Genomic DNA, 12790 nt, shown 5'->3' with positions numbered 1-12790 from the left:
TCCACTTAGTAGCTTTCTCTTTAGAATAATATCCAAAGGACTGCCCTTGTGAAAATTCTGGATCAGCCAGCTTGGGGTAGCTGTGAAGATGGGTAGCATCCCAGATACAGGATACTGCATGTCATAAACAAGAGAGCTGTAGTTGCTCTGGTGAGTTGAATGACCAGAAGATAAAAGAGAAAGGTTGGTATCATAGTAGAACCAATGAGGTACAGAAGGCAACTCAGTGTGTCACATAACCCTGCTCCTACCCTCCTAAATACTCCGTAAATTCATAATAGCATGTACAATGCATACTGTGCATATATTTCCTGCAGAAACCAGCAAGGAACTGAGCTTGGCTCCCTGGATCACACAGACATGGAACAGAGACCACATATGTGAGTGGAGGAGTCAGACTTTTCATATAAGCACGTAAGCATCTGGGATTTATACAACTCCTGGGAGGGAAGGCTTATGGTTTCTTAAGGCTCTGGAAATATGAATTCCAGGAAGCCTACTTGCTTCTTTAAGATCATGAGGACCTAGCTGACCTAAACGCCACACTTACACTCAGTGCAACCTTGGCATTTTCTTCATTTAGATGGAAAACATTTGAAGTTGGCTGATCCAAGAATAGATTCAAATTCTTCAGCCAGGAGTCTAGACCAACTGACTTTTTCTACCTCATCGCCTGGTAAGTACTCTCTCCTCCCGTTTCTTTTCCAATGGTCTGAGGGTGAGAGTTGGCACGGCCTGAAGGGAGGGCTTTACCGCTGCAGATATACACAGGTAGTGGCGATGAACACACCAGGGATGAGTCAGTCCAGTTGTTGTTAATGAATTAGAAATAATCACGCTTCTTCCAGAAAAACAGAGGGGACGTTTGCTGTTTTCTTTTGTCAGAACAAGTTAAACCAAGCAAAAGTCGTGAAGCCCGTGTGGACAGCTCTGGAACAGCTGCCATACGTTATTCCACTCAGTGCTCTCCACGGCTGTTTGGGACATGAAAAGATATCCTTTGGGGGTGCAAGTTCACACGTGATATATGACAAATGCAGAGGTAGCCTCACGCGTTAAACATCTTTTTCATGCTGATGGAATGAGAAAGCTTGTTAGTCACTGGAATAAACATGCTCTGATGAGTTGAATGAAGACTAGCATATGGGTCTATTTTGGGAATAAACATTTTTAGAGCATATTTCAGTGCACCTTAGTTATGCCTTTCTTTAATTAAAAAATACTTTGATAAAATGGAAAGGCCAAGTAATAGCTTTAGAAATGAAGGACTCTATTTATTGAGGTTCCTGTGACCCAGAGTGAAGAAATCAATCCCAGGCCACCTAAAGGTGAAGTGAATTGGTATTTTAAAGACAGAGACGTAAGTTTCCTGAACTGGTTTTAAAATTCAGCGTAAGTGATTATAAAATTCCTTTAAACAGATTCTATAAAGATCCAAATACATATAATTGGCTTTGATCCTATGTACAGTTAAGGCAGACTGTGAATGAAGGCATAAAGAAGACAGGGACAGGAATGGGTGGGGGCTGTTGGAGAGAGAGGGAGACAGAGAAAGAGAGAGAGAGATCAAAGCACATTGACACGTCTCCCCTCAATTTATCCTCCCAATATTCTCATGAAGTTTCATAATGCAATCTCCACATAGTGGGTGGAAACTTACTCTTATAACAGCTGCATCAGAGTTTGTTTCTGGGAAGGAATAGTTGGAGTTTAGAAATGTACCTGCAGAAGAGTCTTGTGGTGGGAAGCAAGGTGCAGAGAGCGTTTTAGAAAGAGGTACTAAAGAGACAGCTAGATTTTGCAGCTTAAGAAAGGAACAACTTTTGGGGAGAGGGTGGAAGAGCCGAGAAGGGAGAGATGGGAGAAGAGGTGAACGGGAAGAAAATGGTTTGGGCAACAGGGCCAGGGAAGATGTGTTTCTGCCAGTGAGGGCTGAGGAGGCAAGGCGGAGCTTCAGAACAAGGGGTGTGATGTTCAACTCTAAGTCATGGGTATTGGTGGGATATGAAGCTCACGTTCCTCCGACTAAAGCCTCAGCTGAAACTTGTAAGTGAAGATGAGAATACGACCCCCTCAGAATTCTCAGAAATATTGGGGATGGACACTGGGTTTTCCTATAGGATGGGGAGTAGGGAACAGAGAAAATTTTATTTAAATCTTCAAAGACAGAGGGAACTTGGCTAACATCTAGGTTACAGTAATCTAACAAAGGATAACATCAAGACTTGGAGAAAGTAAAGGAAGTGGCTCAAGGCAACCCAGCGAGTCAGTGCCAAGGCTACAATTTGAACTCAGGTCTCTTGACCCCAGACTTCTTATTTTACTCTTACCCCTACCATTCTGGTGGGAATAGAAACAGAGTCACAGCCCCTTGTGAAGTCAGACCTGAGGCTGGCTGAGATGCAGGTTAGGTGTTGTGCATATTTTGCTGGAGTGTTAGGCTGTGTTTTCACAAGCCCAGATTAAAATGGGATATTGGGCTGGGCATGGTGGCTCAAGCCTGTAATCCCAGCACTTTGGGCGGATCACGAGGTCAAGAGATCGAGACCATCCTGGCCAATATAGTGAAACCCCGTCTCTACTAAAAATACAAAAAAAAAAAAAATTAGCTGGGTGTGGTGGCGTGTGCCTGTAGTCCCAGCTACCCAGGAGGCTGAGGCAGGAGAATTGCTTGAACCCAGGAGGCGTAGGTTGCAGTGAGCCGAGATCACACCACTGCACTCCAGCCTGGTGCCTGGCGACAGACCAAGACTCAGACTAAGCCTTGTTCTTTGCAGAAAAAAAAAAAAAAAAAAGGGGATATTGACAGTTGGTATTTGCCCTACAGGCACAATGACAGCAAGAGACATCTCTGAAATAGCATCCTGCTTTTCTCCTGGAAGAGTGAGGAACTCGCCTCTCTCACTTCATGAGAATCCATCACAGCCCCCGTCATCCTTGCATTCATGCACCTTCACCTTTCCAAAGGCTTTGCATCTCCTGATCTCTCAGCCTTTCCACTCAGAAGCCTCAGAACTGAGCAACTCAGCTTTTATGTAAGTTGTTGTTGGCTCTTATTTGTTTTAAAGTAAAGAAACATCCCTGTATGCTCCACACACCAGGTGCCATCGCACATTCATAGGTCTCAGGGATTAGGATGTGGACATCTTTGGTGGGGTCATGATTCTGTGGCTGGCATGGAGGATCTCCTGAGCTCTCTAAACAGTTTGCTGAGTGTGGCATGACTGCACGGAGGGCTTCTTTCTGGTGTCTGCTCTCCATGAACTCTGCCCTATCCATAGAGCCCACAAATAGGGGAAAGATGTCGTCAGTGCTGTCGGATGTGGTTGAAAATGTTCTTTCTACTGAGTCAGAGAAGCCATAAGAATCCTCTGCTGGCTGTTGTGGTTCTAGGATTTTACCCCACAAATATAACCAGAGACATCTGGAGTTCTAACGAGTGAGAAAAATCTGTAAGGTCGAATGCAAAAGTTTGAAAGCCTTTATTTTGAGCCCTCATTGATCGTAATTATCTTTGAACAGCAGCCACTGCAGAGGAATGGAAGAATATTTGGGGCTGATTGAATGAAGGAGTGTAAGATTCTGAGCAGGGGCAGATTTGGTCAGCAGTGCAAAAAATTAAGGCCCTGTTAGAGCTCACACCCTCTTCTTATTTTGCTGCAACTTACAGGTAGCCCTGCCCAGTCCCCAACATCAGCCCATACGGTTCCCAGGCAAACCACAGGAGGTGGCATCAGTCCTCTCAGGAGTGACCTGTCCATGTTGCCGGGCTGGGCCAACTTGGGGGCTGCCTTGGCACGAGCATGCAGGCAGACAGATGCTGATGGCACTTCAAAGAACCGCCCCTCCAGGTGCCGAGGGCGGCTTTTCTGATGCTCATGCTGTGTCATTGTTTATTTTCATAAGGCGCCCAGCTGCTGTGGTGATGATATTTATATCAATAATGCTCTATTCATCTGCTGGTTTCAGGGAATGCTTGCCAGCTGCATATGGCAGCCAACCTCAGGGTACTTCTGAGCCTGACGGTTTTGCATTTAGAGAATCAGTTCTCAAACTCTGTACCAACATCTGGGCCTGAAAGAGTCTTAATTCACCCAGGACCCCCCATGAAAGGGGAAGCTATAGCCAATGACCTTGACTTTTGTTTCAAAGGTTTTATATGTCCCAAAGTGAAGTTCTTTGAAAGTCATCCTTTGCTGCCTGAGCTCTCGTTTTGCTGAAAGGGATGTTGAAAAAGAGAAGAGCAAACAGGCTTTTGCAGGCCAGACTTCATGCCCAGGCTCATGAGCTGAGTTCAGTGTTTGATTTCTTCAGCCAAAAGTGTAGGGTGGTGATGCCTTCAGACTCCAGAAGTCTGCAGGGAATGTTCCAGAACTGTCTGTTTCATGGGAATTAATTTATTTTTATAGTTATCTCAGTTTCTAACCTTCTATTGCTTAGGCCCCAACTCTTCTTGGAATTATTCTTGATTTCTCTCTTTTTTTTTTTTTTTTTTTTTTTTTTAAAGACAGGGTCTTGCTCCGTCGCCCCAGGCTGGAGTGCAATGGTCCGATCACAGCTATCTGCAGCCTTGATCTCCTGGGCTCAAGCGGACCTACTGCCTCAGCCTCCCAAGTAGCTAGGATTATAGGCATGGACTACTATGCCCAGTTCATTTAAAATTATTTTGCATGGCTTGGTGCGGTGGCTCATGCCTATGATCCCAGCACTTTGGGAGGCTGAGACGGGCTGATCACCTGAGGTCAGGAGATCGAGGCCAGGCAACAATGTGAAACCCCATCTCTACTAAAAATACAAAAATTAGCTGGCTGTGGTGGCATATGCCTGTAATCCCAGGTACTCAGGAGGCTGAGGCAGGAGAATCTCTTGAACCCAGGAGAAGGAAGTGAGCTGAGATCACGTCACTGAACTCCAACCTGGGCAGCACAGCAATACTCTGTTTCCAAAAAAAAAAAAAATTATTTTGTAGAGATAGGGTGTCACTGTGTTTTCTAGGATGGTCCTTAACTCGCAGCCTCGACTCCTGGACTCAAGTAATCCTCCTTCCTTGGCTTCCCAAAGCACTAAGTTAGATTACAGGCATGCCTGGCCCTTGAGTCATCTCTCTCTCTCTTATTCCATATTCAATCTGTCTGGATGGGGTGTTGGCTTTACCTTCAGAATCCATTCCATTGCTACCCGTGGGTTCAGGCCAACCTCACCTGCCACCTGAATTATCATAGTGGTCTCCTGTCTGTTCTCTCTGCTTCCATTTCAGAAACCACTCTTCCCCCTTCTTGCATCGACAATTTATTCTCAACACAGCAGCCAGAGGGATGCTTTTATTTAAAAAAAGGCAAATTATGTTCCTCTGCTTCAAGCATGTGCATGGCTCTCTGTTTCTCTGAGAATGAAAGCCCAAGCTCTTCTGTGACTTCTACAGCCCTCCAACCTCACCTTCTGCTGTCTTCTCCACACTTGTGCTGCTCTGCCCATGGCCTTTGTGCTGTTTCACATACCCTGCAGCCTGGGTGCAGATGTTCCCTGTGCCTGCGATGCTCCCTTGAGAAAGTCACGTGGCTCACTCTCATCCCCTTCAGGTTTGTGTTCAAATGTTTTCTTCCCCATAGCGCCCGCCTTGACAACCCTATTGCAATGACATCCATGTCCCAGATCCACCCTTCTGATCTTTACTACCCTTCCCTCTTGTCTTTTTCCAAACACTCGTGTCACCTCCTAACTATAATTGAGCACATTTGAAAGAGTGTGTTGCTTATTATCTGTCTCCCCCCTTAGAACAGAAGTGGCATGAAAGATGGGAATTTTTTAAGGCCTTGCTTTGTCTGTGTTGCTCACTGATGCATTCCAAGCACCTAGAATAGCTTCCAGCAAACAGCAGCTGCTCAACAAATAGGGGTTGCCTGAATCACTGGACTCTCAGGAACGTCTCTCACGGGCACATCCCCAAGTTGCACTCAGTTTCATTCCCTGCTTGTCTGCTCTTCTCACTGCCTTTCCCCACCTTCCTGCCTTTCCCATTTTCATCAGTTGTATCCCTGGATACTTAATTGCCCAGACTCAGCATCCTGCCGTTATCTTCAACTTTCCTTCTCGTTCACCTCCCACCTGCATCTGCTCCCTAAACCTTGTGGAGTTAAGTCTGGACATGTTTTCACATCCAGTTCCAATCCTCTCACCTCCTGGCTACTTCCGCAGTTCAGAAAACTACCTTTATTTTCTGTGTATTTGCAACATTCTCCTCCCCGGTCTCCTGGTTTCCAGGTCTTTCCTCCAGCTTTTTACCTGCACTGGGTCCTCAGACCTGGTTTACGTTTTATTCTTACCTTGTTTTGCAATACTTTAAAAAAATTTTTTTAAGAGATGAGGTTGGCCAGGTGTGGTTGTGGTGGCTCACATCTGTAATCCCAGCTACTTGGCAGGTTGAGGCAGATGGGTCACTTGAAGTTAAGAGTTTGAGACCACCGTGGCCAATATAGTGAAACCCCTTCTCTACCAAAAATAATACAAAAATTAACCACGCATGTTGGTATGCGCCTGTAATCCCAGCTACTTGGGAGGCATGAGAATAACTTGAACTTGAGAGGCAGAGGTTGCAGTGAGCCAAGATCGCACCAGTGCACTCCAGTCTGGGACAGGGGGAGAGAGGGAATATGAATAGATATGGAGTCTTGCACTGTCACCCAGGCTGGAATACAGTGGTGGGATTATAGCTCACTTGAGCCTTGCAGTGCTCAAGCAATCCTCCCTCCTCAGCCTCCTGAGTAACTGGGACTAAAGAAACACGGTACCATGGCTGGCTAATTAAAAAACATTTTTTTTGTAGACAGGGTCTCATGGTTTTGCCCAGGATGGGCTTGAACTCCTGGCCTCAAGCAATCCTCTTGTCTTGGCTTCCCAAAGTGCTGATTACAGGCATGAGACACGATGCGCACCCTCCAGATCCAACTTTCTAACAGGAACCCTGGCTCTGTTACACCACTGTTAACCCTCCAGTTACTGAGAGGTATTTCTAACTAACTAACTGTGCTCCTGCAAAACCCACGGGTCCCACAAAGGACTGACCCCTCCAAGGGTACCAGGAGAAAATGAGAGAGCAATGTGGGTGGAACCCCAAGCCCTGCCTACTGCTTCATCATGAGCAGCTCTTGATCATACCTGTTTCATACATTGGGCTTGCATGATAGCTTTTATTCATAGAAAGGATTCTGTTGCTTACAAAGTAAACATCTGATGCTTGCTATGCTGCCATCTGAGACCCCAGCTCCGGAGCCTGGCACCGGGAGTTCTCTGCAAGCTGGGCTCTGCAGCATTTTTCAGCCTCACTACATTCTTCTCCTTCTGATATACCCCAGGCCTCAGCCACACTAGAACATAAGCTGTTCTGCAAATAAGTCTACATATATTCACCTCCAGCCTCACCTTTGCCTCTGCTGTTCCTTCTGCCTGAAATGCCTTTTCCCAGTGAGTTCAACCTCCATGTACCTAAAGCTCCCCTGCCTTCTTCAAGGCCAAAGTCACCTTCTTTTTGAAGTCTTCTCTCACCCTCTGGGCAGAATTAATTGCTCCCTGCTCCTGGCCAACACAGCACTTCGCTGCTGACCTCTATTATAACACAGCCACACGAGGCTGGGACAATTTGCTCATCTGTCTCTGTAGCAAGACCATGAGCTTTTAGAGGGCTGAAACTATATAGCTCAGATCTGTTTACATTTTTTTTATTCCCATCCAAGGCCTGCACAAGGCCAGCACTCACATGGGAATGCGTTGTTACTTTGAGTTTTATTCAGGGCAGTGAAAGGAAAGATTTTTAAAAATCTCAAGGACCATTCTCACCTCTTCTACCCCAGAATGGCTGCCCTCCCGTAGGGATACATTCAATCCAGAAACTGTCCCAAGATACATGTCCTGTGTCCTGAGTATGGGGATATACTGTGGGACATGATGCTTGGAGCTGTCAGACCCGAGGGGCTAAGGCAGGAAGCCTGCCAGGACACAAAGGTCAACTGTGAGGACCTGGGGCTTGGTGGGATGGTCAGTGGGTAAAGTGTCCAAGGTTCAAGTCCCAGGCTCTGTTGGTACAGGCTGTACTGCAGAGGGGGAAGGGAGGTGAGAGTGGCCAGTCATCTGGGTATTATTCAGGGCTGGAAGAGGCAGCAGCCTCCTGACTCTGCAAGCTCTGTGTGATTTGGAGCAAGACAATAATCAATACTTGTGAGATGGAGCAACAGAGTCTGGTCCTGAAGGGGGTTGGACAAAACCCATAGGCAGGGGGGTCTTTGCTGGAGGTCGGGGGGGTGGTGACAGGACCCTCTGTAGGCAGCAGAATGGCTTGCTTGATGCTCATGGCCAGACAGTGCTTGTTACAGGACAGCTAGCTGGGGCAGATGTGGCAGGCAGCGACTATGAAGGGCTCTCCCTCCAGGTTTAGAGCATCGCCCCCTCCCCCAACCCACCTAGAGCTTGGCTCGGCCGCCTCCTACCTGGGCAGTGTCCATCTCATTCAGCATCACCACAGAGGAGCAGTTGTAATCAAACACCAGCCTCCAGAAGTCTGCCACGGTGTTGGGTAGAGGGTGCTGGGTGACCACGAAGGCGGCAGGCTGCTTGTGACTCTGACAAAGAAAAGACAGAGGCTTCGTAAATTACACATCCATCAGCGATATTCTGATGATGATGAGGCCCAGACTGAGGCCAGAGGCTCCCGAGCCTGCCAAATAGATTATACAAAGCACCTGCCTGTTCTTTTATCTCTCCATGCCCTGGCGGCAAAGGGGACCTTCTCATTATGAACACATTCTCCTCCAAACTAAGACATTTCATTAGGAAAGTGTCACTTGGATGGGGATTATCCAAATAAATTATTTATGCCTTGGAGCTCAGCAAATAATCATAATTACAATATGAAATGAAAGATTTCAAATACAGATTTGTGGCTCTGCCAGTCAAGACACTTCTTGGGATATAAACGATTGGCCGAGTCCCTGTGCTCATGATGATGGGGGAGGGCTTGGGAGGGCCTGAGGCAGAGAGTCTCCCACAGGCTCCTTTCTGCCTCCAGGCTAGAATGAGGGGCTGAGCTGGCCTGGCAAGGTGGGCACTGTGTCTTGTGAGTCAATGGGGCAGTGGAAAGTACACATGTATTAAGTCAAGTAGACCTGGGGTTCAAGGGCAGCTTTACCACTTGTAAGTTGAGTCATCCATCTGTCCGTCTATTCACCCATTCATTCATTCACAGAGTTTTTTTTTTTTTTTTCCCCGGTGGGGTGGGTGCTAAGTACTGTCAAGTTATTAGATGATTCCAGAGCTCATATTTTTCCACCTGGAAAACTGACCTCATAAATCCAAAGGAATGACTGTCACATAGATTGAATGAGATTTGCGTGTGAAAAGGCCGGTAAACAACAGTCTGAACGTAAGCCTACGGGCAGGGCAGAAACACCCCTGACCTTGTTTTACATCATGGCACTGGTATTGTGGCTAGCACATGCTAGACAGCATTGTTCCGGCGAATAAGACAATAAATTCAGCCGCATGTTGCAGATAGGGAAACAGAGGCCAAGAGAAAATGGACAGTGGAGGTCTGGCAGCTTCAACCAGAGCCCTGTTTTCACACCACCTGAAGTAATGTGTTTGAAAAGACTGGGGAGATTCTCCACCTCATCAGTGGCTCAGGCTTCCGATATGTTTTCTCAAGAGATGATGGTTTCTGTGGGAGTCAAAGCTGTTCTCAGTGGAGTGACAAGCGAGAAAGAAGGAAGATGATGAAAGATTGCAAAGACCCTGGAAACAGCAGGACAAAGCCTTGCAAACATAGATGTCATACATGCATGGGGGGGGGGGGGCTTCTTCTGAGGGCCTTCTCCTGGCCAGTAGAATGTTCGGAGGAGGGGTCTGGGTGGGCAGAGGCAAATAATTTATTTTCTGAAAGCCATACTCTCTACCTGTAGACAGCACTGCCTTTGAGCCATTTCCAGACGTGGAAAGAAATGAAGGCTTTGAGTGTTAACAGACTTGGGGCTCCAGTCCTTGGCTCCCCATTGCTGAGCTAGTTGACCTTGAGCAAGTGATGAAAATGCTCTGACCATGAGGACCTCATCAGAAAATAGGGATAAGAGTACTCACATGCAAAATGAGACAGTGCAAGTCCAGCGCCCGACATGGTGCCCAACACTCAGTGAATGTTAGTTTTCTTTTCTTTTTCCCTGTCTCTGTGATAAATGCTCCATTAGGCCAGCACGCCTGACAAAGCCTTATCTGAAAATATGTTCGAGATCCGTGCTCCTGCCGGGTTTCAGGGATCAGCCGGCAATCCATTTCATGGATAACATCATCCTTTACCAGGGGAAACATTAAAAATTAACCCAGAGGACTTCATATTTTTCTGCTAGGAGCAAAGCTGCTATGGTTACCAGATAATGCACCGACTGAGCTAGAATACAGATAAGGACCTTTTTTTTTTTTTTTTAACATAAGAAAGGCAAAGGCCCCAGTGGTGGCTCACAGGAGAAATGCCCTGTGGACAAAGAGAACACAATCAGCATCAGAGCTTGGCAGAAGGCATTTGACTCCAGGCAGTATCTAACCTATTAAGTAGAGGCCAGGAGCTCGTTTGATCTCTGCCTGGATGAGGAAGGCAGGGAGGGGGTGTTGGGAGAAGTGGGAGACAAAGCTAGGAGGAATTTGCAAGTGTGGGTGTACCCCTAGACTCCATTTCTTACCACACTCACATAATGCACATATACACACACATGCATTCATTGACTTTAGAAGGCTCTCTCTCTAATGCCAAAGGCCTTCTCTCCACCTCCAGCTATATGACCGAGCCAAGACTCCCTGATTCTGAACCCAGAGCTAGGCTTTTTACGGAGGCTATAGGCACACTGTGGGCAGAGGTCAGGGCAGACCGCTAGAGAGCTGGGATAGGCATTGACCTTCCATCACCCAGGTCCTTGGGGAGAAACTTCAGGAGGATTAGAGGTCAGAGAAATTGTTGGCCTTGACCCCAGGAGAGAGCATCCCAATGTTTCAGTCTATTCTGAGTGAGATGATAAATAGGAGGGCCACAGGGGCTAGAAGGATGTGATCTCAGATGGGTGGGGAGGGGGAGCTGGAAGAGCCCGTTATAATCAGGCAATGGTGTTCCTGGTTCTGAGTCTCAGGAGGCAAGGTGTTTACATCTTACTGGATCCAGCAAATTGTGGGGAGGATCAATAAATGAATACTAGAGTGTGAACCAAGAGCTCTGGGTTTGGGCTGTGCCACTAGCACCCTGGGTGACCTTCAGCAAGTCTCTCTCTCTCTCTCTCTCTCTGGCCTCAGTTTCCTCTGCTGAAAAGTACATGGCTGGGAGTAGGTGGTCCATAGTTCCCTCCTGCTGCAAACACCCATACATCTTGGAGGGGAAGTGATGATAATCAGAAGTATCAGAAAAATGCAGGGGAGAAGCCCAGGCTCACTGGGCCAAGAACGTGGCCCTACTACCAAACCAGGGCAAGGTGAAGTGATGTCAAGAAAGCAGGGGACAGTGCCCCTCACAGGACAGCCAGCAACATGGCCCGCTTCCACCCCATGCTTGTTTTACTGCGCCCCTACTGTGTGCCATCCTCATTTTTGCCTCGGTACAGGAGTTACCTGGGAACCTTCATGGGAGCTATCAGGGGGCAGAACCTATGTCTGTACCTTCTTATGTTCCCTGGCTCAGGCCAAGTCCCACCATAGAGAACATTTGCTTTACTACACTTCAGGCCGAGAGTCGGCTCTGTGGGGAAGAAGGGGGTGCTAGGCAAGCCTATACACTTGCCATGGTGTCACAGGCGCCACCTTAAGCTTTTGGTCTATTCTTTCCAGGCTCTTTGTATGAGAAAGGGAGCCAAGAGCCCAGCTTGTGTCTAGATTTGGACCAGAGCTTTTAGGCGGAGCAAAGGTCCTTGGGACCAGAATATCAGGAAAAGAGGGGCTGGCTGGTGGGGTCAGGGCCCTGAGGTCCAGCCACTTCCACCTCAGGAAGAATATTTGCCCTTGAATGCCAGCTAGGAGCTTTCTGCCAGGGCACACTTACATCCATCAGTGCCGCGTTGATGTAGTTGCTGGATTCTCCATCCACCGAGATGAGGAAGGGCAGGCAGCGGTCCAGAGGCAACACGTCCAAGCTTCGATTCTTATCATGGTTCCGGGGCAGAAGCCCAATGCTGCAGTCCTCGGGCCGCACACGGGGCGTCACAATGTTGAGGGTCTGTGGGGCACAAAGGTGGACAGATAGGCCCTGCTCCTGTGCTTGCCCCTGATCAAGGGAGACAGTGATGTACCAACTCAGCCTAACTATCACCACCCTCCAAGTGCAGCTCCACTGTCCCTTTCCCGGGACCCATTCCTCTTCCATAGTGATGTTCTTTCCTCTCCTGCTCACTGCTACAGGGTGTGTGAGCTGTGTGACACCTTCAAAATGCCAAGGCTGCAGAAGCAGCACACCCACACACAGGCTCAGACAGTCTCATAGTACCTGCCAACCAAATGAACTAAGTGGTTCAGCTTAGCCACTGTTGCATTAAAGGGTAGGGCAGGGAGGCCGAGGTGGGCGGCTCACGAGGTCAGGCGTTCGAGACCAGCCTGTCCAATATGGTGAAACCCTGTTTCCACTAAAAAAACAAACAAAAAATTAGCCGGGCATGGTGGCACACACCTGTAGTCCCAGCTACTTTGGAATCTGAGGCAGGAGAATTGCTTGAACCCAGGAGGTGGAGGGTGCAGTGAGCCGAGATTGCACCACTGTATTCCAGCCTGGGCGACAGAG

At 47.8% G+C, this 12790-nt stretch overlaps 1 protein-coding gene across 13 annotated transcripts in view; it reads right to left on the bottom strand.

Annotated features, from left to right (window-relative positions):
- Positions 1 to 12790, bottom strand: part of PTPRT (protein tyrosine phosphatase receptor type T) — a 1128767-nt gene that overhangs the window by 17266 nt on the left and 1098711 nt on the right. For all 13 annotated transcript variants that reach the window (XM_032295649.1, XM_032295654.1, XM_032295655.1 and 10 more), the window contains 2 exons: positions 12059 to 12232; positions 8481 to 8612 (listed from right to left, as the gene is read on the bottom strand). In XM_032295649.1, the coding sequence (XP_032151540.1) occupies positions 8481 to 8612; positions 12059 to 12232 (306 nt within the window). The remainder of the gene's footprint in view (positions 1 to 8480; positions 8613 to 12058; positions 12233 to 12790) is intronic.

This window comes from Sapajus apella, unplaced genomic scaffold (assembly GCF_009761245.1).
Source record: "Sapajus apella isolate SASKATOON/1434 unplaced genomic scaffold, GSC_monkey_1.0 scaffold33, whole genome shotgun sequence".
In the NCBI taxonomy this organism is placed as follows: domain Eukaryota; kingdom Metazoa; phylum Chordata; class Mammalia; order Primates; family Cebidae; genus Sapajus; species Sapajus apella.
This window is presented reverse-complemented; position numbering and strand designations above follow the sequence as displayed.